The following is a 27,336-nucleotide window of genomic DNA, read 5'->3' as shown; positions in this document are numbered from 1 at the left end:
TCCTGCCTATTTTGAATCACTGACCTTTAGATAGGAGGAAGATTTTTCTTCTACCCTATGGGCCAGACTCTGGTACCTCTGTGACTGGCCTCTTAGCATTCCCACTGAGGTCAGTGGTACTGCTTCTGGCATAAGGGTGCTCATCAGTCGGAATAACGGTTTTCAGAATATAGCCCAATGCGCATGACGGGGGAAAGAGAAAACAAGTGAAACAAATGGTCTGCTCCTGCTCCCATTGAAGTCTGTCTTCGGTGAGTGCAGGGTAGGGAACAAAATGGAAAAGGGGTCACCCTAAAAACTGCTATACTTCTCCGCTGTTCTAACATCTTACGCTGTTTTCTCCTGCAAGAGGAACTTAAATATTCTCTTTATGTTCCATCAGATCCAGAGCAAGCTGGTGGTAACAGTAACTGATAATTTTGATGATGGAAAGATAAAGAACAGGTGTAGCAATCATAATTCAAGTTTACTCTTGACAACAGGGCTTTCAGGTTTGAGATTGCCTAGGAAATATTGTGCTACAAGCGAATATATTATCTCTGTGATGCTAACTACAGTACAGTATGCAATAACACTTCAGTAGATAGTTTGTTTCCTCCCAGGGAAGACTGTTTCTATTATTTAATGTGTTTACTTTGGATTAACATTTTCCTGGTAAAAACCAATTCTGGTGCTGTCCTGCATGCTTTGTGCGCGTCCGACCTGCAGCTAGAATACAAGCACTGATTATAAAATATTATATTATAATGAAAGGATTGTCCATTCAAATGTAGTGCAAATTAAGGCCCACGTGCTTGTGCATCTCTGAGATATTTGGGCTAAATTTATTTCAAACCTTCAAATGTCAGCCATGATTTTGCATGAAAATGATTGAATAACGTCATGGGGCTTTTTAGACAAAAGACAAGGGGCCGAATTCTGTCCTCAGTTACACTTGTGTAAACTGAAACTGACGTAAGAAAGATCAGAATCTGGCCCCGTCCTTACAGTATAAAGAATCTTTAAGACCAGAATGACTTGATACTCTGCCCTTGGATATAGTGCGTATAGTCCATGGCTGAATAGCCGCCTTTGTTGCCGCTCTGAATGTTGCATAATGTTCTGTACATCTTGTGACTGGAGGATGCTACTAAATGTAGTTGAGGCCATCACAGCTTAGTGTGTTGATTTGATTACATAGCCTTCAGGACCTGGGAGTTATAATTAATCATCGTTAGCAGTACACAGTGTGGCCTTGTTGACCAGCTCTGCTCGAGAGCTGTATCGATACAGGAATAACATGTTGAGTTGCATCTTGTCCTGATTGTGTGAGTCAATGTAATAGAAGAGGATGCTGCAGATAAAGAGGGAGGTACCTTAAAGTATGAGGGGGAGTTTGCAGGCCTGCCTGCTGTTTAACGAGCACCCAAATTCATGCGTGCATTTAAAATAAACATTTAAATCCTGGGTGACTTAGCACTTGCTGCCTCAGCTTCTCTCTCTCATAATTTTGCAGTATTTATTATCTCATTAAAAAAAACACAAACATGCTAATTTACATATACTTTGACTTAATTTATTTGAATATGGGACATGAGCTAATTGCATTCCTCATCAGCAGTAGTGTTGGTGGCCATACTCTGGCCAGGCAGAAGCCAGATGGGTTCGCATCTCATTCATGATGCATTATCTAGCTCTCCATTTAGAAATAGATATCATATGCTTCATTATTTAGCAATCGATCTGAGATGTGATTTGAAATTCCCTCGTTATTAGCACATGACTGAATAGTCTGAGTTTTGCCACTGTCATTACAAGGTGGTTACAGTCAGAAATGGGACTGTGTAAAAATGACAACAGATTAACTGAGTAAGAATCTGACTGAATAAATTACAGACTATTTATTCTGGCTGACGTAAGTACTTCTGAACGCATGGGCGGGACACTGAGCTGGATTCTTTTGTGGTTTGTGCATCGAGAAGTTTGATAAAGAAGTTCTAGTTGTGGGGGCTCTAACCGTGACTAAAAAACCTGAAAGATTCTATCTTGAGTCTCAGATTCCAGGTTCAGTTTGGCATTTTGAAAAATATCACCTTTTTTTACTTGTACACCTGCTGCAGAAGTCATTGTGAGACAATGAATATGGGGGCAAGTTCCAGAATGCTGTTTGTACAGAATAGCAAAACGTTTTCTGCTCAATCAGGATTGCGTGGTACGGAACATAAGAATCTCCAGCTGGAAAAGGTTCCATTCACCATTGCTGCCAATGCTCTTACTTTTTAAATATTTTGTCTGGAATGGTATTTCCATCCTTTTTTTTTTTTGGTAATACCGTTATTGCATATCCATGTGGAGACAGGAGGGAGAGTGTGGAAGAGCATTAATGTAGCCTTATGTCTCAACCCATCCCACCCAGCTCTGCCCCTATGGGGACTGTTATAATTACAGCTGGCCAGCAATTTTTTGAGAAAAGAAAGGGTCGGTTTGATGAGTTTTCCGACTTAAAAAAATGTTGGAAAAAACATTCTGAAATTGTTGAAACATCCCCTTTCAACATTATTTAAACGAAAAGTTTTGTTTTTTTGGGTCAAAATGACTTTTCCTTTCAAAGTGTAACTTAATTTATGCTAAACTTTTTTTTTTAAAAAAAAGAGAACAAGTTGAAGTTGAAATGAAATGTTTTAATTAACTCAAATGTTTTTGATTGACCCCCCCCCCCCCAAGAAACCATTTTTTAAAAAAATTTGTCCATGAAAATTTTGAGATTGATTTTTCATCCTGATTTGGGATGGGAAAATTTTTCAAAGTCTCCTGGAATGGAAAAACAGTTTCCTGCCCAGCCCAAGTTATAATATGCTTAGTAGTAAACATTTTTCAAGAGGACTAGGAGATTTAGCCACACAAGACCCACTGAAATTAACGGGAGCTGTGTGTTTAAATTCCTAATTATCCAGTGTCTTTAATTTGGGATGTTTCACCAAAAGCATAACTAGCAAAGTGCCGGAACCTTGATAGCTTTTACCTGTGCAAACAGCGACCTCTGGTGGATACTACTGAAAACCTGCTTCGATGCCTCTTCCTGATTGTGTTGTTGGGTTGTCACATATTTTAGTATGATTTTAGAGCAGTGCTTTTCATATTAACCTTGGGAAAGGGGTATGTGTGTGGAAAACTTCAGTCAGGCTGACACTCTATAAAGCTGAATCTGTAGTTAGTACAGAGCACTATCACACAAGAGACCTGGGTTGGATTTGCAGAGACGGGATTCCTGCTCCCTTAACTGACAAAGGCTGACGGTCCAGTTCTGTTATGCTGAACTTGTGCAGTCATTTACACCAGTGAAAGGAGAGAGTAAAATGCCACCAACTCATAATGGTAGTGTTCTACGCTCACTGACTACCCAAGGTGCAGGGATTGGGAAATCAGGACCCGAGAATGCCACAAAGGATGCTTCCTCAACCCATTTGGTGGATGTAGGAGTGGTGTCTGAACAGAGGACCATCCGCCTGTTCTTGAACAGATAGATCTTCTTTCGGCCTCTGGGAGCAGGAGATAAGTAAGCCCAGGGAGAAGGAATGGGGAGATAGAATAGGAATCCTTGGTGGAAATGCTTTATTAATTCTGTTTCATTGAAGTTCTTGTAAGATGGCTCATTAAATCTGACATTTGATTTTAAATTTCTATAGAGTTAATTTTTTTTCATAGCTTTGATTATTAAAATCAGGAATCGGGGATTAAGGATTGCAAATAATCAGATAAAATGTTTCAACAAGGAGGCTGGCTTTCACAAATGCAATTGTCAGCCAGATTATGCTTTGCACCACCTTTAGTTTAGGACGCAGTTAGCAAGTCCTGAAATGCCAGATCTGTGGTCTCTCTTCTTCATTGTATATGTTTTCTCTAGAGTTTGCTTTTGTTTAATTTCCATAACATTAATCCATGCTGTTTTTGTTTTATGTTTTGTTTCTTTCAGTTAATCGCACGCAGGCCAAGAGTGGACTTTGTACTTTCATGTGTTAAGTTGCGCGAGTTTCCTACCTTGTGTTACTTCTGTCATAACATTGTGTGAGTGGACCAAAGTGAAAGAGAAAATGAGCCTCTTCAGTGTTTACAGTGTAACAATGTATTGTTATCTGTACAGAATTTATGAATAGTTTTTAAGGAAGTAAATGTCATACTGTGTAAATTTTCTGACACAAAGTCAACTAATCCTGAAAATGAGCAGGCTTATTTTGTTTCAGACCTGATGGGCAAACATTCACTTGTAAAGTGACCATAATTGTTTTATCAGAACTAATATTACTAATTAATAGTTACTTTACAGATTACATTAATTTTTACTGCTTAATGGGGCTCCTGATTTGATTTTTTTTCTACATTTGTTATGAGTAGTGTGAAGAACACACTTTTATTTTTCTAACAAAAGTCACAACTTGAATAAGTTTAGAATTGAAAACAACACTTTGAATTTCCTAACAGGTCCCAAGTGCTCTAGGCTGAGTAACCTACTCTCAGGTAATTTTTTAAAAAAAACCTAATTTCTCTAAACACTTTGTGCCATGCATAATATAAAGAGAGTGGCAATACAAGTCCTGTGACAACGTTTTGATTTTTCTTTACTGCTAACATGGAACATTTAAATAGGAAATTTTTCCTTTCCTTAGGGTATGTTATATTATGTGGAACGATGGGATTTTTGTACCTCCACTTGTAACTTAACCAGTGTGTTTTGCTGTCAAGATGTTTGATCATTCATCTTGAACTTTTAAATTGTTTCCAGTGTAAAAAATATACCCATAAACAGATGTGTAATGAATACAAGCAGCCTGATTCTAAGCGGGGCTAAGTACTCCCAAGTCCCATTAGTCCCCTCCTCTCGCAAATTTTTCTCTTTAACACTATTTTGATATTTGGAAACCATTGTTTAGCCCACAGGGCTGTATAGGGAACAATACTATTTCAAGCAGTGGGCAATGGCCCACCCTTTGCATGATGTAGGCAAGGCAGTTGGTGACTGTGGGTGTGTTAGGTAGATTGTCCCTTTTTCATTTAGACACAGTTGTCTTAGCTAAAAATAGTTAGACTCAAAAATTCCTTCTGATAATGGGCTAAAAGAAAACAAATGTTTTATACTATCTCCCACTTAGTGCCTTTAGAGTTTTGGTTAACCGTTTCAGCAAACACTGGCTAATTAGGTGTTGATTGTGAGCATGTCCATTTTATTTAGCATTCATTTCTTCTAATCATTTTTTGAGATCTCTTAGTCTTTAAACAAATGTGCTGGCAAATTCCTTATTTGACTTTTAAAAAATGGTGTATAGCCTTGTAATCTGAGCCTTTAGCAGGTCTGTTCAGAGGTAGCATTTAGCTGTATTGTATACTGAGGTTCTTCAACTTGCATATCCTGATAAAGCAGCTTTTTTAATACATGCTCAGGTGTTGAAATATTTTCTTACAGATGTTGGCCTTTTATATGAATATATTGAAAATCATGTCACAGTATTACTTGATATTTGTAAGTAAGAACCTCATAAAAATTATACAGGTACTTTTAAAGACAGACCATTTTAAAAAGAAAGAGAGTTAAGAGAGAGTATTAACACTTATTCAGGACTTTGCTGAGATCTGACCATTTAATTTTAAGGCTGTGCCTCTTTAAACTAAATATATTGTAAAGAATAACTGTCAAATGTTGAGGGTTAATATGTTTTTTAGAATAGATGCTCAAAGAATATAGCATATTGTTACATACACGACAATCCTAGGACATGATTGGCTGAAAATAGTCATGTGGCAAATTAGTAGAAAATCATGGTATTCTTACTCATGTGAGAAGTTCCATAAAGATCAGTGGACTAATCACATGAGTAAAGTAATAGCTTCTGGTTTATATTATTTTACCTTCTCAAAGGCCAACATTACTGAGAGTTGGAATAAAGTTAACTAATTAGATCACACATGCAAATGAATGCATTATGATTGGCTTTTCAGACAGTAGTTTTCTCCTGATCTCATGCTGCAGCCAACAAGATCATCTATGCAAATATTTTCTTCCTGATTGGCTCATCAGCGATCAGAATACTTTTATTCCTAGAGCTGTAACTATTGTTTTCTTAGTATGTTAGTTAAAAAAAAAAATGATGATAAAAATAAAAACTTAATATCCATGGCCATAAGAGAGAGATTTCCAGATATTTCTGAAGACATTCAGAATGTATGTAATGATATATTAATTATTAATTATTATTATTATTATTATTATTATATATACATTGACTTCATGTTGTGGTAAACATCATTGTCCTTTTAGTTAAATACTGACCTCAACTTTCCCTTGGTCATTATTAACCTTTTGAATTGATAGACCATAATATTCTCCCCCAACAGAAGTCAATATATGCTTCTTCTTTTGTTAGTACTTGATTTTTCATTTTTGCCTGAGACCAAATTTAAATGTTTGGTGCATTAAGGTAGTTATGTACTTGCTTTTTATTTAACAAGTTATCAATATAATGTGACACTAATCTCACTCCAGGCTGAAGATTTACCTCTTGTGTTGTAGGCTAGAAGAAAATAACGATTGCTTCAGAAATTATACCCAAAATGAGCAATCCAATTAGAATATTTTTTCTGGTTATTTTTTTAACATACATCTGTAAAATGCTGGCATTAATGGAAAAGTTATCCATTTCCTATCATTTAAACACCCATTACCATGTATTTTTTCTGCTTTTTAAGTTAAAATGTATTTTGGATGTCTCTTAATTTTATAAACGTTTTATGTGTGCATGGAGCAGGTTCCACACAGAAGTGGGTGCTGGGTTTTTTTGTTTTTAATTTGGCAAAAATATGGAGAAATTTGTGGAACTGCTCTTTTGGAAAGTTAACATGCTTCTCAGAAAGTGTTGCATTCATTCACTTTGTCATTCGTACTGTTTTTTGACTTTCAATTATTTCTGTTCACTTTGTACTTATTTCTTTTATTAAATCTCACATTTATTTTGAGTTTTGTGGTGTCGTTTATTTGACAGTACTTTTCTAAAACTTCCATCTGCTAATAGCATCCTAATGAAATAATAGTGTAATGATTGCACGCTTATCCAGATACAGTATTTGTTTTCTGTTATGGCTTTGAATTGGGCTCTCGATGAAATAAAAATAGCTAACTAGTAAATGTATCATATGGTGTACAAAAAGAGATGCTTTTCTATCTTGGGGAAAATTCTTAAGTACCAACTTATGTTTCTCTCCTATTGGGCAAATGCTGCTTTTTCAAGATGCTTATAAACAGTCTTCCACTGTGTAATTCTCTAAGAATAGATCTATCAGATGTTTCTCTGATGTAAAGTTGGCCAAACTGTCACTATAGGATCTCCATGAAAAGGTGGGGAATCTGGTCTTCTACTGACACTTCCTTTCAGTGTTAATGGAAGCAACATTCATTTATGCAGGGGCACAATGTGCCCTTAGTTTACTCAGCAAACCTAGGAAACAAATACACAAAATTATTTTGGAGAGACTTGCTAATTAAAAATCTAACTGGAGTCCTTTTCTGAATGTATCTTCCATGGGGCCCTGCTAACTCTTAAATCAAGTATAACTTGAGGAATTAGTGTCTCAATCTGTTTGTCCTAAGCTACTGGACTCAGAAATTACGGTTGCGCTTAAGAAGTAACAACCTTAATTCCAGCCTCAGGCAGACTTTGACTTAACATGTGACACTAGCTCTGGTTGTGTTTTTGGCCAAAGCTGTCCTGAAACCCAGAGCTTTAAAAATAAAAAGTGTTCCATAATAGCTGGTGTTTTGGGGATTTGAATGGATATGGATGAAAGAAGGAAAGCATGTGCTGTGTTCTGATGACCATTGACCAACCTTTGATGGCCTTGATGGTACTATTGCCATCCAGCCTGGGAGCCCAGTCTGGATCACAGAGTTAGGAATTGTTAAGTGTTGGAGTTATTAGAATTAGATGAGTACACTTCCCACAGAATCCCAAGCAGATGGAAGTTGCAGCAAATGTGACTTAACCACATCCTGAACTGGAAATTAAGAAACTTTGGCCTATAAGGTCTATGTGTAAAGGGAGTGAAGGAAGAGGGTACATAGTTCTCTAGTAGCTGCATTGGTAATAATTAATGGTGAACACTTTGTGACCTGGTAAAATATTTCTCAGGGTGGCTTCTCTCTCCCACAGAAGTAACCTTTATAATAATATTTTGCATTTCTGTACCACCTTCCAAGGATCTCAAAGCTTTTTTTACAGACAATGGTGAATGTTAAGCCTCACTACACCCAGATGAGGTAGGTATTATCTGCAGTTTATAGATTGGGAAAGATAAAAAACAAGAGATCAAACAACTGGTACCTAGGTCACACAGCAAACCTATATGTGGCTCTGCAGCAAAACCCAGGTTTCTTGCCTCCCACTTCTGTGGTATTTAAGAGGGAGGAGTGTGTAGTGGTTAAGTGTATAAAGTCTCTAAGGCACAGACTGGTTTGGCCTCTTGGTACTTAATCTTAGAAAATTGTTTTTTCATTGAACTAGCTAATCTCCAGAGGTCCTCAGTTATGGCTAAACTTGTGTACAAGGGAGACGGGCTCCACTTTCCTTCTGTCTCTGTGGAATATCTTTATTTTGGATGATTTCTCCAGCATTACCAGTTGATTTAAAAATCCCAGTTCCAACATGAAATCTTCCGCAAATATGTCCCCGTTCAAGTCAGGGGTGCCTCGTGCATGCCTAGCGCTGCATGTTACCAGCCTATGTGCAACTTTAGGTTTTGTGCTACTTTGACCTTTTGTGCTCTCTACACTTGATGCAATTTACCTGCAACTTAAATATTGACTCTCTCTTGTTCTTTCTGTAGCTTTTTTAGTCTTCCCAGTGCCTGCTCCATAACATCAGGAAGACATGTTAATTAGAAGATTTATTAAGGCCAAAACATCTCATGCAGAAGAAATTAACTGGTGCTTTCACCTTTATGCTTGCAGTATATTGCACAGAAGAGAGTATATAGCAAGAACTAAGACATACTGTATCTTTTGATTTGGACAAGTTCTTTTGAAACAGGTTTCTTGATAAATGAAATCTAAGATACTCACTAAAAGATAAATTGCTAATTACGGCTAATGCATGACAAGCACTAAAACCAGATACTAATCATCTCTGGGGTTAAGAACCCATACAAAGTAGTCATAAGCATTTACACTGTTAAAGTTTCCAAGTAGCAGAGGAACCATCTTGGTGTGTTAGCATGAATCAGATTTTCAGCTTGCTGCTTAAGCTGCCATTGTACAGTAATGGGAGTTTGATTTGTTCCTCTTAATTTGATTTTTGGATTGTAATTAGAGAAGTTTCTAATGTCCTTAACACATCAGATGGATTCTAATATTTCTTAGCAATAACTATTTTGTATAGTTTTTTAAATGTAGATTATCAGTGAAAACTTTTATAGCCAAAAGAATCCCTTTATTTGTTCAATTTTCCCAATGATAACACATATGCCTCATGTTTAAAAATCCTCTCCTAAAACTTCTGTTGTCCCCAATTTCTGTGTTTGCACCTGATTCTTCAGTTCCAGGTAATATTGGATTGCAATTCCAGAATCCTTCTCTATCTGCAAATAATCTGTTGATGCGTTGAGTGATAGTGGAACCATTTTAAAGGACAACTAAATGTAATTAGTTCATGACAGGGTTAAGTTTTATGCACTAGGGCCTAAAGCTAGAAATCTGAAAAATGTAGAGTTCATGGTTGTAGGTTATATGTTTATGCCAGAGGGCCACTTCCCCTAAAAGCAAATACTGGTAAAAGGCTGCACTTTCTCTGCACCAAACCAAAAGTATAGAAATATACAGAAGCCCATTTTTCATTTTTGTTTAAACACTTGCATAAACTAGTTACAGGAATAATCTTCATTGCACCAAAGGTAGGTTTAATAAAAAGATGAATTGTGAAATGAATATATACTTTAGAAGTGTACTTTATAGTAAACCTAAATATGTTCAGTGAAAAAATGAAGCCATGTGTCCCAATTCATAACCTTAGGCATAAATCTAGTTTGCTTTACCCTGTTTGTCTCCTTTAAAATAGATAAGAATAAAAACCTGATAGAAACAGAGTGGGGCTACTGGGGAGCTGGTTACAGCTCCCTGATTTTCTCTCTCTGGGGTGCAGGTTTACAGCAACATTGGTGCTGCTCTCAACTTTCCTAGCTATACACCAGATGGAGATAGCCAGAGCACATCCTGTTCTGGCCACTTTCCCTGCCCCAACACATGCCCTGCAATAGGGCTGTGAGTGGGCAGGGGCAGGAGCTAGCTATGCTGGCCCTGTGCCTGCTGGGGGCTCCCTTCATCTGAGGGCAGTCCCTGGCAGGTGTCTCGAGGAAGGTTTCCACTCCCTTTGTAGCGCTTGAATGGTGCAAAGAGCCAAGTGGAGCCAGTGAGCTGGGCCACAGAATGGAAAGAAACGTAGCTTTCTGTGATCTCCACAATGTGCCAGATCTTGGAGTCTGTGGCGAAGTGCCCATTGAACAGAATGGGTCCAGAATTTGGATTAATGAGCAAACGACTGTGTGCATCTTGAGACAGGGATAGTGCATGTATGCCGCCTGCTCCAGAGAGGGCCCAGAGTTCTCATTGTCATGAACGCTCCCATCACCAGAGCATTGGGGTGCCTTTTACATACACTCAATACAGAGATACATTTACTGAAAGTCACAGGCACATACCCTGCGATCCCCAGCAATGACCAAAGCAAACTCCCCAAGGTAGCAGATTAAACTGATGTAGAAGGAAACATTTTATATAAAGTATAATTAACGTGTGGAACGTGCTGTTGTAGGCTATTAAGACAAAAGAGCATAGTAGGATTCAAACAAGGATTAGGCGTTGATATGATATTGTCAGTTACGCTAAGGAGGGTAAAATTTGTAAGTAAAATATCAACCTCCCATGCTTCAAAACATAAGCCAACCACTAACTTTTTCCACAGGCACATTGCTGCATAATTTTCTATTTTGAGGTTTTTCACCTTCTCTTGAAGCATTGGTATTGGTCAGTTGTAAACAGGATATGGGACTAAATGTTATGACTGTTCTTATGTTACTGTTATTAAAGGGAGAAAATATTAGCCCATTGCAGCCATGTACTTTTGCTTCAAGTTTCAGCACCTCTGTTTTTTTCAGAAACCTGTGTAAGGGCAAATGAATTTTGAATCTCAAATCCTTCTTCATTGCTCTGCTTCTGGATCTCTTCTTTGTCTGACCACAGGAGTTTCCTAATACGTGTAATTGTAAATTACCTTCTCTTTTAGATTAACTGCACGACGTATGCAGCAAGTAGTGATCAAAGGTTGGAATATTATTTGAAATGCCCTGATGCTACATTTAGATCTGATTGTTTGTAATATGCTTTATTAACTGTGGTATATAGCCAATCTCTGTGGCACACATTTAATGAAGGAGAAACATGACCACATTGATGGGAAACTATTTCACTCTGTATGCATGTGCTTCTATGTTCAGTTCACGTTCATGTTTTGATTCTGATTCAGAATCTCAAACTGCTTGGAAGACAACAGTATCTGAAGGATTTATCAGGAAACTGCTTACAGGCTAACCAGTCCCACAAATTACTTATAGTAGATGATTTCCTATGTTATGGCACGTCTGTGTAAAAGGTACTTGTTACTTTGTGTTTCGGTGTGCGGGAGGTCTGACCAGGGTGAGGCAAGAGGCAAAAAAGATCCCATCTTTGATAGTTGATGTTGATTATCCAGGATTTTAATTAACCACCGGGCTGCCTTGGCATAGGTCCTGCCCATATCCGTCACTGTGGAGCTCACTTAGAACTGTCCAGATGCACTTTGGACTGTTTTGTTTTTGACTGGTGTGGAGGTGTGCATATTTGAATATTTTAGTATTAAAAAAACCTTGTCTCTAAAAGCTGTGTAGTGTAGACACGCCCTTAGTGTGTCATTAAATGTTGTTTCACACCAGGAAAAATTGCTTGCTAAATACACCATTCAAAAGAAGAGGGTGTGTCCACACGACTGAAAAACTCCATTCAGGGTGAGAGCGGACCCAAGCCTTTTCACCTTACCAGACAAGGTGCTCTGTCTTGCTGAGCTACTGTTGCTCTTTGGGAATATTCTATAATTAGCCGGTGGTATTTCTTTACAAGGACTGTTGATGTGGAAACCCAGGCTAGGCCATCCATACAGACCATCAGCAAGGGGATCCAGAATCAACCATGGTACAACTCACCCTCCCCACTCCACAAATTCTCCCTGTTTCCCTAATTACAGAAATAGGTGGTAATAACACGCCTAAGGGCTCAGAAAGAGTTTTTTCCACCACTAAAACTTCACCTTGTATTAAAATATAGAGATAATACCCCTGAAGCCAGGTTCTGCTCTCAGTTATACCAGTGTAAATCAGGAGTAACTCTGCTGAAGTCAATAGAGCTGCAGTGGTGTAGGAGAGAAGAAAACCAGACGCTTCTCTCGTACGGTATGTTGCAATAATATTTTGCATCCAGATCTTTCCTGGTGTGACACGTTGGCATAGGAGAACATTCCACTAAAGAACAACCCACTCCCTCCACAAATGAGTGTCATTAATTATGACTCTCACAGTGCTCCATGAGACAGAGAAATCAGTATTTTATCCCAAATAAAATAAGGAAACAGACACAAAAGTTCAGTAACTTTCCCAAGATCACATGGTCAGTCAGTAGCAGAGCCAGGATTAGACATGAGGCATTCCTGATTGTCTGTCCTATGCTCAGTCTTAAAGCCCAAGCTGCTTCTCTGCTAGAAACATACATTACTGGCTGTTTTTGGTTAGCAGAAGCTTTGATAGTCTTGAGTAAGCACCACTGAATATACATTTACTCCTAGGTATAAATATGTACATGCCAAGCCTCTGGCAAATAGTGGTCCTGCCAAAATCAGCTCTAACCACACCAGACCTTCACAAGCCAGTGCAAAGCTGGCTGAATCGGTACAATTCTGCCCAGGGTATAACCTCTATAATGGCAGGTATAACCTCTATAATAAAGTGGTTATTTAATATGATAATGATACACAACAGTTTAGCCATAGCTGCTATTGCCACAATGATTTGGCTAATTAACGGAATACACTGATGTCCTTTATAATACTGTGAAGAGAGACCAGTGCAAATCTTGCTTGGAATGAGTGTAATCTGTGATTGATGTGGACTTGTACCAAAAAAAAGAGGGGAAGGGGGGTGGCAAAAGGAAAATACTGATCCATGAAATCGAACTTGGCAACATGATTCTAAATTCTGGTATTACTGATCCTTAGGACGCTTGACTAAACAGTATACACAGCCTTCCCATGCTGATTAGTTGCTCAGTCAATAAGGGAAGAGGTGCTAACAAGCCCAGACGGTATTCCCTTACAGGTGTGAAAATTTACATGCACCGCATACACCCAAGATAATACTGTCTTCCTTATAGCTCGGGTCAGACCATTGCAGTAGCTCTTCTGTCCTTAAAAGAACAGCAAGTATGTCTGAGCGATATACCATGGAGTCTTATAAGTTCTAATGGATGATCTTTATGTAGATAACATAGCCATGGCTAGTGACATTTTGTTTGTCTGTTGAGGAAGTGCAGAAGTCTAACGAGTACATTTATGATACAGCTGTAACATTAGAATATGTGTTTGGGAGGTGATGCATGCTCCCAAAGGTACAGAGCTGCCAGAATACCTTTGTTGCAATGGGCACTCTGTAGATTTTGCTGTTCACTTTTAGTGTCAAGTCATGTTCCTGATTTGGGAAATGGTGACACCTCTGAATAGGCTTTTCAGTGTGAGTGTGCCTTTTAGAATGAAGAAACCGTATACAAAGTGGGATAAGTGCCGTGGACCAGAATACAGAAAGGTTAAAATTTGGCTTTGTTAAATAGTGTAGGATGAATTGTCCAGCTGAGGGGCAGGAAACTACCCACAAGCTCAAAGCTAGACAGGAAGGAAGATGTGCAATGTGTCTGAGTGTTTTAGGTCAGTTACAGCTATGCTACTGAGGGTGCATAAGAAACAGCATACAAAATGAAACAGCCCTGGGACCAAATTGTCCCTTGACAAACACCCCCTCAACCCTGTTACCTTCAAGGGATTGCATGGAGTGGCATCAGGGCAGATTGTGACCCTATTCCAATTTTATTACATTCTTAACCTTAAGGAACACACTTAGAAAGCCAGAATTTAGATTACAGTTTATTTAATGAAAACTACAAAAGATAACTTGCCTCTTTAAAAGTCAGGCAGTCAAGTCACAGTTTGTGATAGAAAAGGAAGGCGTTGCTTTTTTTTTTTTTCTTCTTCTTCTTGGCTTTTTTTCGGGGGGTCCTACCACAAAATGAAAACGTTCCTTATGCGACTTTGGCAGGATTAATAAATAACATTCCAAGTCCCTCCAGAAACTAGCCCTCGAGATGCGTGGAAAGGCTTGTAAACAGTTTTCTCTTCTGGTACAGTGCATCCTTTTTTAATTCCAATTTGAAAACTTATTTACTACATCCTTGCAAAGAGACAGACTGGCAAACCACCCTGTTCAACCTGTACGGAGAGCTGTGGTTTAAACTAGTATAAAGCGCAACATTCACAGTTTGTGATAGCCCTGCCTTGCTGTATGACTCCATCCTGGGTTCCAGTGGTTGTCCAAATGCACTCATACACACATCTCTCGCTTGCATTAATTCATCACCCTGCGATAACAACTGTTTGGTACATTTAGCACATATTTTTGCAGTTTAAAAGAAATTTGGCTTACACACCCGCGCATGTGCACGCATGCACAAAGCTGACCGTACCACGGTGCTTACGCTGTCAACATTTTACCAGAACATTTCTAAAACTAAATCTGTTAATTCAGCCACTAACAGTTTTGAGCCCGCACAGCGTAGCTGTGGGAGATGCTTCACATAAGCACAAGGTAAAAAGAGATGAGCAGGACAAGGATTGCCAGGAAACCTCATCCTTCATTAAGGAGAATGCTGCTGCATAGCTAGAGTGAGGCTTGGGTAAACCCTCTAGTAGCATTAGGACGACACTTACATTCAGGTCTCTGCTTAGCCCCACCCCATGTTCACCCATGCGCAACTGAGAGTGAATGGGCCGGGGCCCTCACTCTGATGAGTTATGCCTGAAGCCCCTTACCTGCACTCATACAAAGGCACGTAACTAGCTTTCATACTGGGCCACAACTTGCAGGATCAAGGCCTAATCTGTTTTCCCTACAGTATTATTCTGATTACACTTTCAAATTAGTATACAAACAAAAAATTAACTTAAAAGTGCTGGCCCCCGTTTTAAATAAAAAAGTAACAATCACTCTTTCAGGACTCATCCTTTAAAACATTTGCCAGGCTGCTTTAAAACTGTTACAAACTACAGAAGTCAGTTTAACTGCCTCACTGTGGAAATTAGTAGTTAAGGCAAAGAACCAAATGTTTTTAAAAATATATACATTGTAAAAGAAAAGGTGTTTTTTTTTTAAAAAAAAAAAGAGAGAGACAGTTCGCATGCTACAATATGAACAAAATTCAATTGCACCACATAATCTGTGAAGGTCTGATGCAAAGCCCACTGGGGTCTTTCCATTGGTTGCAATGGATCAGTCCTAAAAGCTTGATTCTGAAAGGTGCCAGAGCACTCAGAGCATCTTTTGAGTTCAAGATCAGCCCTTAAGTAAAACTGGAATTTCCTACACTGTGGCTTAGTCTGTTCTCATGACACATTTTTGTTCACTGTTAAATCAGAAGTTTGGTCCCACCTAGGAATATTTCAATAGACCTAATCGTCCATGCCATGGGAGCTCCCTTCCCCACAAGGCAACTCACCTACAGCTGTTCAAATTATGGAAACAGCTGGTAGAAGAGAACAATGTTATAGCCTGGAAGGGCTGAAGTCACAATGCATGCTGGGAGAGAGCCTAAATAATAGCTGCCCAAGGAATGTAGTTTCATCAGTTCCTCCGAGTGCAGTGTGAAGCCCCATCTGCTGAATTTAGATCCCTGAGTTGTATGACCTCAGCTATCCATAGCTGTTGAGGTTTTAACCCAGCTTTATGCTCCGATCATACAAAAATGGTGGGGAAGTAGCAAACATTGTTTTAGGACACACTTAAAAGGCGGCAAGTTAACGTTTTTGGCATTGCTCTATCCAAAACAAGGAATGCTTTCATTTGACAGCATCTAGCATTCCATTCATCTGACCTATTGGCAACCGCATTTGCTAGTTCCTACACAATTATGGCCTCCCCTAGTTAATTTCAGGTGGCTGTAATGGAGGACAAGGGGAACTACTTTCTCCTTGCCTCAGATTATTGCATGAGCCAGCGATGCTGACCCTTCCACCTTCTGGGACACCATCCTCGTTGTATAGGTGCCTGAATCCATCATAGAACTCATCTGTCTCCATGCTGTCTTCATGAATTTTGACGGAAGTAGGTGTGAAAGTTGCTGGAACTGGCTGACTCACAGTGACCCTTGAACTAATTTGACTTGAATTCTTCCATTCAGAATAACAGTAGGGTAACTTTTCCTCTGGATGGGCTTGGATGGCTTGGTTGGCAGGATTAAAGATATAAACAGCATTGGATGGTTGTAAATGCATTAGCTGCTGATCCACAAGCTCTTTACAATGGATGAATTTGACGCTACTAACCTGCAATGAAAGATACAGAACCATTTTTCTCCAGTTTGTTAAATTATTCTGTCCTCTGGTGAAAGCTTTAATTGACGTGCAATTCTAAGTAAGCTCAGTGAAAGGAAAAAACCAATATCAAATTTTCCAGTATTCAAGGCTTATAATAATAGCTTAGCATTTATAGAGCTTCTCATCAGTAGATCTCCAGAATTTTACAAAAGGTGGGTGAAAATCATTATCCTAATGTTACTGACGAGGAAACTAGGATGTAGGGGGTTCAGTCACTGACGAGCCCAAGGTCACATGATGAGCAAATGGCAAAGTTAAGAACAGATTCTAGGTTTTTTGACTCCCAGACTACCTCCATACTCACTGCACATGTTCTTAATGAGCACATGTGTTCTGTAAATAAGAGAAAATGTCTCCATTTCAAGACAAACAGAAATGCCCAGGAGGTAGGGTGTGGCCTTCATCTATCCATATGTTCAACAGACTGTTTTTAGCTGAAGTAAATGCACTGAAAGATCCTGGCATTCCTAAATCATATAAACGAGCAGATTTTCAATCCTGCTCAGCACCCAGCAGTTCCCACTGAGAACAATGAAGAACCTCCTCCTCTTTGAGAGCAAATGAGCACTGAAATGTCTCGAAAATTGGGTCTAATGTGATTGACCCACCTTTCACAATAAAAGACCCCTGTAACGAAATGCAGTGCCCTCTTTCCTCCAGGAGTACCTAACTCCTATTAACACTAAGGGGGTTGGTATCAAAGGGAGAACAGACCCTGACATATACATGCACTCCTGAGAAGTACATTAAAAACGTGCAATGTTGGTTGTAAATACGCCGCAAGCTTTATTCATTTATCTGTGCGCTGGCCTCAAATTTGTGGTTTGAGGCCATTTTGACTCCTACCTGTGCTTTTTTTAGCAGATCAGTAATAACAGGAAACCAGTCAGGAGTCAGCCTCTCCAACTCTAAGGTGATGATCACCAAAGCCAATGTGGAGCCCTTAAACTGCAATAGTTGGTGGCATGCCATACAGTGCTGTAGCTGTTTGGTCAAGAACGCAACATGGCGGGAAGGATTCATCTGAGGCAGCCCATTTAGTAGATGGGGCCAGTTGGACATCACCATGGCATGGAACTGGAGAGAAGATAAATATATACATACATATATATATAAAAAAAGCAGAGGTCAACAGTGAACTTTGTACGTTTCATATGTTATTGACCAGAAGTGCAAACTAATTTCAATCCACATCAGGAAGTGTAGAAATATTTTCCCTGTTACCATGTGTTACTTGGTTTGTGTTGTACTTGCCAACCATCACACTGTTTTAAAGCTTATAATGAATGTAAAAGGTCTGTGTTTTCTAACAAATTCTGAAGTCACTGCATTATCCTGATTGCCAACAAAAGACAAGTGGTATTCAGGCCAGCAGATAGGAGTAAATTCAGTTGTAATGCTTCTGTTTCCTCAGTAAATTCATAGTCCAAGCACCTGGCTATGATAGGTGGTTTTCAAACAATCAGCAGCTTAATATGGTTTAAATATCCATCCATTACCATAAAAAGAGAGCCCAGGGTATGTTCATAACATGTGATTTTTGCCTTATAAACACATGATCATTTATTTAAGAAAAGTGTAATTGTTTCTATGAAGTGTTTAGCAAATAATGTGACTAAGTGCCAGATCCGTATGGTCTAATTGCCCAAAACTGTGGTCAAGTTTCAGTGGGGGGCAAAAGATGGTTTGAGAGGACCTGTGTGTGAAATGTAGCAAAAATTCTGACAGCTTTGTATGTACAGTATTAATAGAATGGAAATAGTTAGAAATATTTTTGCAGTGTGTATTTAAAAAAATAGAAATAAAAATGGAGTACAGTTGTGCAGTACAGGAATCTTTTTAAAGTCCATTTTAGTTGTCCTTTAAAAATGGGGGTCTGGTTGAATAATTTTTAAACAAAAATTAAAGGTTTTGACTAGCAGTGTTTAAAAGAAATCGACATTTTGCACTGTAACATTCTTCAAAAGACTTGCAGATAGCTAAGAATGTGTGGCTTAAAAGTCACTGTGGAGGGGGGTGGTGAGCGCACGTGCATCTGTGTTTTCTAGTCTTATTTGGTAAAAGAGCTGTTTCCTTAAACGAGAAACAAAACTGGTTTAGACTTTTGCAAAATTCTTAGTGCTTACAATGTTTAAGAAATCCATAGGTGTAGCTGTGTAAAGATCCCAGTGAAGCTTATCTAGTATAATTCTTTCCATTCTCAAAATCTCAGCTGGAGAGCATTTACAACCACTCTGCACTGCAAGCTTCTTCACTGATGGTATTACCTGTGAAAATTGAAAAGAATAATAATAATAAAGAAGCCACCTTACTACACAACGTTGTGCGCGACCTTTTGTTGTCTGTGCATGCAAAGGGATCTGATTAACACATGGGTGCCTTGAGGAGCCAAGAATTGTTTAAATTCAGGTTACCCGATTTCTAAATACCTCCTGACAACACCAAGAGGGAATGTGACCCTGTTTAATATGAAATTCGAGATTCAAGAGCGCTGCTTCCCCAGCCTTATTATTTTGCTGTTGTGACGGTCTCCCTGAAGCCTCCTGCTAGCCTGTTTCTCTGTGCTTTTTCTTTATTTGTGGTTATCTTATTTCCTGTGGCCAATGATTCAACTTCTCCTGTACACTGGGAAAATATTGCAAAGCACAACCTTACGGTATGTATTGTGTGAAGGCTTATGAGCATCTCTGCAGAGCATTTCAAGGATGTTGACATGTTCAAGGAGAAACACAATTCTGACTCCAGCATTTACAATACCAAGTTCTTCTACTTCATGACCTTTAAAAAGGTCTTGAGCCCAGAGCTCTTCTCCTTTCATTACAGTTTGAAAAATAAAAGCTTTGGCCACATTTAGATAACGAAGAGGAGAGGATGCAGTCTATGCTCTTGGAAGGCAATTTTGAGCTATTATTACAAGCCTTTGATTTTTTTTTTTAATCTCCAAATTTGAAATGGAACTAGTCCAAAACGGTTTACATGATTTTTGAGGTGTGCTTTCAAAATGCTGCAAGAGGTTTTAGCCACATGATTATAACTGGGTAATTATCTCACAGAGATTATCTCTTTTCAGGTAAGCAGTTGCTGATTTAAGTGTTTAATGAATGGACTGGGAACCAACCCATGTTTGAGTTATCTTCTCCAAACTTAATTGGATAGAAGTCAAGCCACATCTTCTACCTTCAGGAAAATACATACCTTCTAACCTTCCTTTGAAGAACTATTACCCTGTCTTGGCTTCCTTAATCTCCCAATTTCCCACCACTGCAGCACAAGTGAAGGACAGAGCTTTAATAATATACATCTTTCATTCAAGGGACTCATTACACTTTCCAAATGATGGTTAAGTAATATCAAGACAAGACAAGTGTTATTGTTCCCACTTTACAGGTTAGCTAACCAAAGGACAAAGAGGATAAATTGGTAAAAGCCTGGAAACATGAATGACTTCCAAGAATGACCAGAAGTTGATTTACTGTATTTAAATAAAACATACAGACCTCATCTTCTTCATTGGTTTTTGCTGCAAGGACGAGGCAGGTAACTGCTATGCACCGAAGGTATTTTACTTGTGCCTGCAGGGGAAAGAGCAAAACACTGAGCACAGAAGACAACGTTCTAGATGAAAATAAACAATGGTCATTCAGACAGAGAGGCCCAAGTCTTCACCTTTAGTTTGCATTAAAACTACTTTCACCTCAATTGAAGTTCCTATTAATAAAGGAATGCTCAAACAAAGCAAAGACATGAAAAATTACAATGGAAGGAATCCCCTCCTGAGTGCAGGTATCACGGCATTCCGTTTTTAGATCATGCAATACAGTCAGCCCTAACCTGCAGTGCTACCAGTCAGAAAGTGATGATTCCATTTATTTATTGTAAATTGGTGGGTACTGTATACTAGACTTGAACCTTTGCCTGATGCCGATTATGACTCTGAGTAATAATACATAAGATAGGGTCCTGTCCTGTTGACACCAAAGCCAATGAGAAATTTTGCCACTGATTCCAAAGGCAGAACCATCAGGCCCGTAGTTTGTGTAAAATAGTGGTGAAACGTAGTTGCACGAACACAAAGTCTTCATGTTTATAACTACATTTGAACTATAATTCAGGTGGAATCCCTATTTAGGACAGCACTCAAGTATGTGCTTAAATTAAGCTCCTACTTATGTCCTACTGACTTAAAGTTTAACACATGCCAGGGCCTTGATTGCTATCTGAGTTCTGTGCTTTCTAGAGGTTCACTATCGGAGTGATTCTGAAATACCTACAGTCCAGCTAGATTTGTGTACAAACTGAATCCTAATTAAATATTCGCGGCAGCCCTGGTTAATAATAAAATCATAAAAGAAAGCTTCCAAAGAGAATCTCTACCTTTACTGATGCCAAAAACCGGTTAAGAATGTTGATAGCCAAGGCAAACGTTTCAGAGTAAAATTGGAACTGGGAGCTCAATTCTGCAATCCAGAGAACTGCTTTCTCATAATGTGATGGAGAGAGATCTGTCCCCTGAGATGGAGGAAGAAAGTTAAAACACAATTGGTGGTTTGTTAAACACCACACTTACTTTGGAGGAATAGAATTTAAAACCCCATCTGTTTAAATGCTCTAATCAACAGCTCAGTTATACTCTTAGTCCAACAGTAGAGATCATCTTGAGGGCTTGAGCTGATTTGTACATCTACAGGTTCTTTGTGCAGCTCCTTGTCTCTCAAATTTGCTCTATCCCTGGACTGGATAGAAGCCAAGTTTGCTACCATAGAGGACATGCCGCAAAACCTATCTACCTACAGAGGCTTTTCTTCTGAGGACATGTTCCGAGGAGAGGACAGACTAAAATAAGTCTTGTTGACATTGTATTATTGTAAGTGATTTATGGTATGCATTTAAATGTTAATATAAAAGCAACCAGAGCTGTGTCATAGGCACAAAGTATAAATTAGGGGATGATTCAGATAACAATGTCCACCATTAACTTGTATTATATTGATCTCAAATTATCCATTCAGATGATAGAGCCCGGTTGATTAATAAAATAAATACTAATACCTTGCACTTATCTAGCACTTCCATTAGATTGTGAAGAGAAGGGACATAGTCTGAAATGCTTTTCAAGGGCAATTTTGCACTTTGATTTCAAAGCACTTTACAAATGTGGTAAGCATTATTATCCCCATATGACAAACAGAAAAACTGAGCGAAGTTAAGTGGCTTCCCTAGGTAACAGAGTGAGCCAACGGCAGAGCCAGGAACACAATTTAGTTTCCTGACTCCTAATCATTAGATCGCAGAGCATCCTCTCTTACTCTCATCTCAGTGAAATTGGAGGGTGCGGAATAAAAAGTGATCAAGCAGTGTAGATTTTAGGACTACTTACGTATATGACCTATTTAACACCAAATAAACACAATCCCCTGTCATCTGATTGCGACTCCCAGGTTCTCATTTATGCAAGGATATTCTCTAAATTTTATTTTGGATCAACTGTGTTTTCGATATTGTGCATCTTGTTATACTAAATTGAAATCTGGACAGACACAGATCCCAATCCTGGTATCTAGTCCATATGCGATGTGGACATGTGGATCGGATAGCAGAATTGGGGCTGTATTTTGCAGAAAACCTTCTGGAATCCTAATGCATTTCCATAGAGAACAGAAAAAAATACCTTCAGTGTGAAATTCCAAAAAACTGGCACCTTCCAATTCCTGGCCTCTCTTGTTAGGGCATCCTCTAGTAGGAAGGGAAGTCTCTGACACTCAGAAGATCTGGTACACTTCATGGCAACGAGTGGATGGGCCAGTTTCCCAGGCAGGCACAGCTATCTAAACCAAGGAAAACTGAAGCATTATAAAACATTATCACAACTCCTTAAAACTATATGAGGATTTTTTTCATAGTGGCTTCTTCAACTTTAAAATGTTGAGAACTAGCTAAAGAATGTCCCTGCTACTTGTCTATTGGCCAAAGATGTTAAGAGGTAGGACCCAATCTTGCTTTCATGCCAGTTCACGACAATTTTGCCATTAACTTCCACGGAAGCAGAAGCAGATCCATGATGAAAGAACCTCAGATAACTGAACAACTATGCAGCCGAAGGGCTTTTCTTCATAGACTTCATAAATGCTTGCAGTAGCCTTCTGATGGAAGACTACCTACTACTGAGCTCACGCACTCTATAAATGAAATGAGGTTCCCAACTAGCTTTAAAAAAAAAAAACCCTATTAACTGCTACATTAAATGTTTTGGAAAACAGAGGTCTAAAGTTTTAATTTAAGGTAAACAGGTTCAACATCCTTTTTTGCTTTGTTTTCACACAAAACCTAAGAACAAAATTGTTTTCAATGGGTTTTATAATTCCAGGGGAAAGAGTTTTGCTTAAAACGAGATAAAACTTTGATTGCAGTGTTTGGAATCTAAACTTTACAGTCTAGTGCTAGTGACTGAGAACCTGAAATGAAACTGGTGAGTCTGTTTCCGTTAGTCAAGCAGAAAGCAATGCAAAGATGCTAAATGAAAGCTACTGAAAAATAAACTAGATTTTAAAAATTCTGTTTGTTGTTTTAATCTTGGCTGTTACTGGTAACACAGGTAAGGAAATTTGATTTTTAAAAACAAAATTTTAAACAGCATTGCTTTAGAAAAATCACCACCTCTAACCAGTCAAAACAGTTAGACTTGGGTATTAAGAAATGTCAACTTCATTGTCAAGGTGAAATTAAAGATTCAGTGCCACATGAGTAGCTGAAAGGAAAGAGCATGAGCACTGGACATAGTGTTTCACCTGTGAAACTGGACCCAAGGTTGATTTTTACTAATATTAAATTCTCGATTTCTTTTCTCTATAAAGACCTGTGGACCCTGGCTTCCTCATCTTTGCTTCCCAGAAGCTCTTATCACTATTTTCAGCAGCTCAGTTAAGTATTCAAAGCCTCCATGAATCTTCTGGAAACTACTCTACATTTCCAAAGCTGAAACTCCATGACATGTTTTTCCCCTCCCCTGCTAAAGGCAAAAATAATGCACATGACTTTGGCTTTAATTAGCACTGGGTGTAAAAGAGCATCAGAACTGAAAGCCGTAACATTTAACCAAAGGGAGAGTTTGAAACAAGAACTGAAGCCAATTTAACCAAAAGGAGAGTTCGAAACAAGAACTGTCAGGCCACTTTCTGATACACACTTACATATCCCTGCTCCTGGTTTAAAAAAAAATTAATAACAATTAAAATTAAACAGAAGCAATTCTTAATACAGAAAAATGAATAGTGGCAATATAAGTAACTATACTTCCCAAAATACTGTATGTGCAAACTTGGCACTCCAAGTGATTAACAGAAAGGATCTCTCACATTTTACATTTACAAATGATTCTTATCAAAATCCATTTGCAATCTTCTGCCTTTCCTGAAGCACCACATTATTTAAAATGACATGTTACAGAGTAATCCTGCCACAGCAGGGGAATGGATCAAATGATTCAACAGTTCATTTCCTTCTCTTGTCTTTGCCTCCTTTGTTTCCACAAAGAGGTGCAGCTGGCAGCATTTACCCAAATGGCGCATGAGAATAAGAGACCTACATTTCAGACACACCATCCTCTGCACAGGGCTGACAGCAGGATGACGAGGATGGGCCTGGGTAGGCCATATAGGTCAGGAATCCCTGGCCATAACTCTGGATCCCCAGTCACACTGATGAGGCAGAGCCAATCACAGGGACATGCTGTCACACAGGGTACCCCATTCCCTGAGTGGGCTAAACCTTGGATCTGGAAGCAGCAGCAATAAGGTAAGCTTGACTATTTTTTTTTTAAAACAGAAAGAAGATGGAAGCAGTGGGAGATTGACATGGTTGGGGGAAAGGTGGGTGAGAGGGGTGAGGATTGAAGAAATTAGCACCCCCTAGGAAATTCTCACCTCTCTAAACACTTGTGAGCCTAGCCAGGGTGTGGAGAGAGAGATCTCCATAATCCTATCAGTCTCCAGCTGCGGGCCTCACGTTGTGTTGCCATGGCTAGCAGCCACTGCCTGTACTGTGCCATCCGCTCCCTCCGAAAACAGTCAGAGCAGGGATAGCTTTAGAGCAGCATTAACAACCCCCCACCCCATTTTAACTTGGATATCAGGCCCTGGGAAGGGTGGGAGTATCTTGTACTTTTCCCCCTTCGTCACACATTGGCCCAAAGCCCCCTTTATATGACAACCCACTCAGGGGGGCTGGTTGTCTCAGGGTGTTAAGATGTAGGGTGGAGGGGGGTCTCCTTGTAACTGGGCGAACCCCGTGGACTGTCCATGATTTTGATCTGGTGCCAGGGATGCCCTTAGGACCTTTTGGCACTTGACTTCTCATTGTGCTCTATCTCCCTTGTAGAGCTGATGGGGGCAAAAAATCCTGGGTCCCTGGAGTTGTCTGTTTCTCTCTCGCTCTAGTTTTTTTTTTAATGCTGAAAAGGCACCAGAAGGAAGGGGAGGGGAGTGGAATTTGACTGTTGGATCTTAGTGTGAACACATCTGGGCCAGGGTTTCCTCTCCCACTCCGTTCCTAGGCCCTTATGTTGGGAGCACAATCTGAGCCCGCCCTGGGGGGTAACTTCTGTCTGGACGCTGCACTCAGCACCCACAAAATAACCAGGCTGAGGGGCAGAGGGCAGGAGCAAGGCAGGCAGCGACTCCACCATCCCTCTTTCGTTTTCATTTCGGAAACAAAAGGGAGGGCGATCATGTGATGGGCTGGCAACTAACTACACAAGTAACCACATCACCGGCCCTGGGAGCCGGGGAGCGGCTGCCCCAAGTCAGGAATCTCGGGGAACGCGGTGGGGGCTGGGATCAGAGTCAGGGTACCAGCACTGGGTACCAGGGGGGCCGGTGGCGGGGGAGGGGGGCAGTCCCGCCGAGAGCTACACCCGTGCCCGTCCCTTCCCCGGGGCTCACCTCCCTGGATCGGCCGCTGCGGGTCTCCTGGGCCGCGCGGGCAGGGCATTGGGGAGCCGCCTGCACGGTGGGGTTCAGCCCTTCACTCCGCCGCTTCCCCCCCCATTGTGTCCAGCCCCAGCTCCGGCTGCGGCAGCCTCAGCTCCAGGAAATGGCTCCGCCTGTGCAGGCAGAGGGGTCTCCCCGGATCATGCTAGAAGGGGGCTGCTGGCCCCCGCCCAGCCCGCGGGGAAGACAGCCCTGCCCTGCCCCGGAGGACGAGCCGCTGGCAGGGATACCCAGCGGGGAGAACCGCTCTGTTGACAGGCTCCGGAGCCTGCGCAGCCTTTGGGGCTGGCTCTGATCGCGCCAGGCTCCGCCTCTCCCCTGCCGGGAGCTGGGCTCGCACAGATCGCCCTCCCCTGCCGGGTCCCGGGGGTGCCCAGCCCAGCAGCAGGAGGACAGCTCCCCCTCCCGGGGGCTACGTGAGCCTCCGCATGGAGCAGGCAGCTCGCCGCCCGCCCGCCCGCAACTCCTCCTGCCCTGCGGCCCTGGGAACAAGCCCGCCCGGCTGGAGGCGGGATCCGGTGTCAGCCTGGCAGCCGCCTCTGCTTCTCGGACTGTCCCAGCCTCCCTGGGTACCCTGGGGGCTTTCAGCACCCGCTGTATCCAGGCCAGCGTGGCCGTCGGCCACTCACCGGCCTTTGTTTGGGCTCTCGAGAGTTGCCGTGGCAGGGATTCCGCTGCTGACGCCCGGGTCCACACTTCCGAAAACATAGCGGGCACGACTAGCAAAAAGCAAACGCGTCTGCAGGAACCAATGCGCAGTCTGGAGAGTGATGCGAGTCGTGCCACTGATGCTCAGGGTAATAAAAACGAAGCACATGTGGAAGTGTTTGCCGGATTGGGGACCTAAGTGAGTGTCTATATTTAATGTTATGTGTCACACCTTTAATAACTGTTAGTCTGTTACTGACCATACCTTCTGTTATATTAAACTGGGAACACATTTTAAACACGGCATTTGATTCTCACTGTTTATGGTCTTTTTGTTTTGTGTTTTACTCAGTCTGGAAAATAAAAACAGACTCCTCAATTCCACTTCTGTTAATAGTTTCTGGGTCTCAATTTCATTCACTAGCATAGCAGGCTCTAGCCTCTCTCTGCATCTCAGAACTCCATTCAGGTGCAGATGTCTTTCTTGACAAATAAGAGTTATATGTTGGTAGGTCTTTTGTTTTAAACCTGGTGGCTATTTAGGGTATAAAGAAAAGGAGTACTTGTGGCACCTTAGAGACTAACCAATTTATTTGAGCATGAGCTTTCGTGAGCTACAGCTCACTTCATCAGATGTTTACCGTGGTTGCAGTTTCCACGGTAAACATCTGATGAAGTGAGCTGTAGCTCACGAAAGCTCATGCTCAAATAAATTGGTTAGTCTCTAAGGTGCCACAAGTACTCCTTTTCTTTTTGCGAATACAGACTAACACGGCTGTTCCTCTGAAACCTATTTAGGGTATGTAATTCCTTAACTTGGTTATACCATATATATCCACAGACGAAGACAAAACCATGTTGTAGCTGTTCACAACTTGAGTTATCCAGTGTTGCAGCCAGGGTCCTGCTCCAATCACTAGGACAATCCACTTCAATATATAGCCACCAAAAGAGCTGAGTAAAGGTTGTGA

At 40.5% G+C, this 27,336-nt stretch overlaps 2 protein-coding genes across 9 annotated transcripts in view; one reads left to right on the top strand and one right to left on the bottom strand.

Annotated features, from left to right (window-relative positions):
- Positions 1–20,225, top strand: part of SEPTIN8 (septin 8) — a 77,732-nt gene extending 57,507 nt beyond the window's left edge. For 4 of the 8 annotated variants that reach the window (XM_073355670.1, XM_073355668.1, XM_073355667.1 and 1 more), the window contains one exon: positions 17,595–19,052. In XM_073355670.1, coding sequence (XP_073211771.1) covers positions 17,595–17,760 — 166 coding nt within the window. In that variant the 3' untranslated portion in view covers positions 17,761–19,052. Of the gene's footprint in view, positions 1–3,952; positions 6,985–8,847; positions 11,115–17,594; positions 19,053–19,803 lie in introns of those variants that run through there. The other 4 variants (XM_073355673.1, XM_073355669.1, XM_073355671.1 and 1 more) reach the window with 4 other exon arrangements.
- On the bottom strand, positions 17,718–26,095 carry CCNI2 (cyclin I family member 2). The gene is made up of 5 exons (XM_073355675.1): positions 25,670–26,095; positions 22,402–22,558; positions 21,108–21,242; positions 20,231–20,305; positions 17,718–19,000 (listed from the first exon to the last, which is right to left on the bottom strand). The coding sequence occupies exons 2-5, from the start codon at positions 22,513–22,515 to the stop codon at positions 18,830–18,832; spliced, it is 495 nt and encodes a 164-aa protein (XP_073211776.1). The 5' UTR covers positions 22,516–22,558; positions 25,670–26,095; the 3' UTR covers positions 17,718–18,829.
- Positions 26,096–27,336: the final 1,241 nt, after the last annotated feature.

Source organism: Lepidochelys kempii, chromosome 8 (assembly GCF_965140265.1).
Source record: "Lepidochelys kempii isolate rLepKem1 chromosome 8, rLepKem1.hap2, whole genome shotgun sequence".
NCBI classification, from domain to species: domain Eukaryota; kingdom Metazoa; phylum Chordata; order Testudines; family Cheloniidae; genus Lepidochelys; species Lepidochelys kempii.
The sequence above is the reverse complement of the archived record's forward strand: the minus strand, read 5'-3'. Positions and strand labels throughout refer to the sequence as shown.

Coding starts and splice junctions, on each gene's coding strand:
- CCNI2 (XM_073355675.1), bottom strand. CDS start 22,515: ATGAAGTGTACCAGATCTTCTGAGTGTCAGAGACTTCCCTTCCTACTA. Junction 21,243..22,401: donor TTTGGAATTTCACACTGAAG/GTATTTTTTTCT, acceptor CCTCCATCTCAG/GGGACAGATCTCTCTCCATC. Junction 19,001..20,230: donor AAACCAATGAAGAAGATGAG/GTCTGTATGTTT, acceptor CAATTTTCACAG/GTAATACCATCAGTGAAGAA.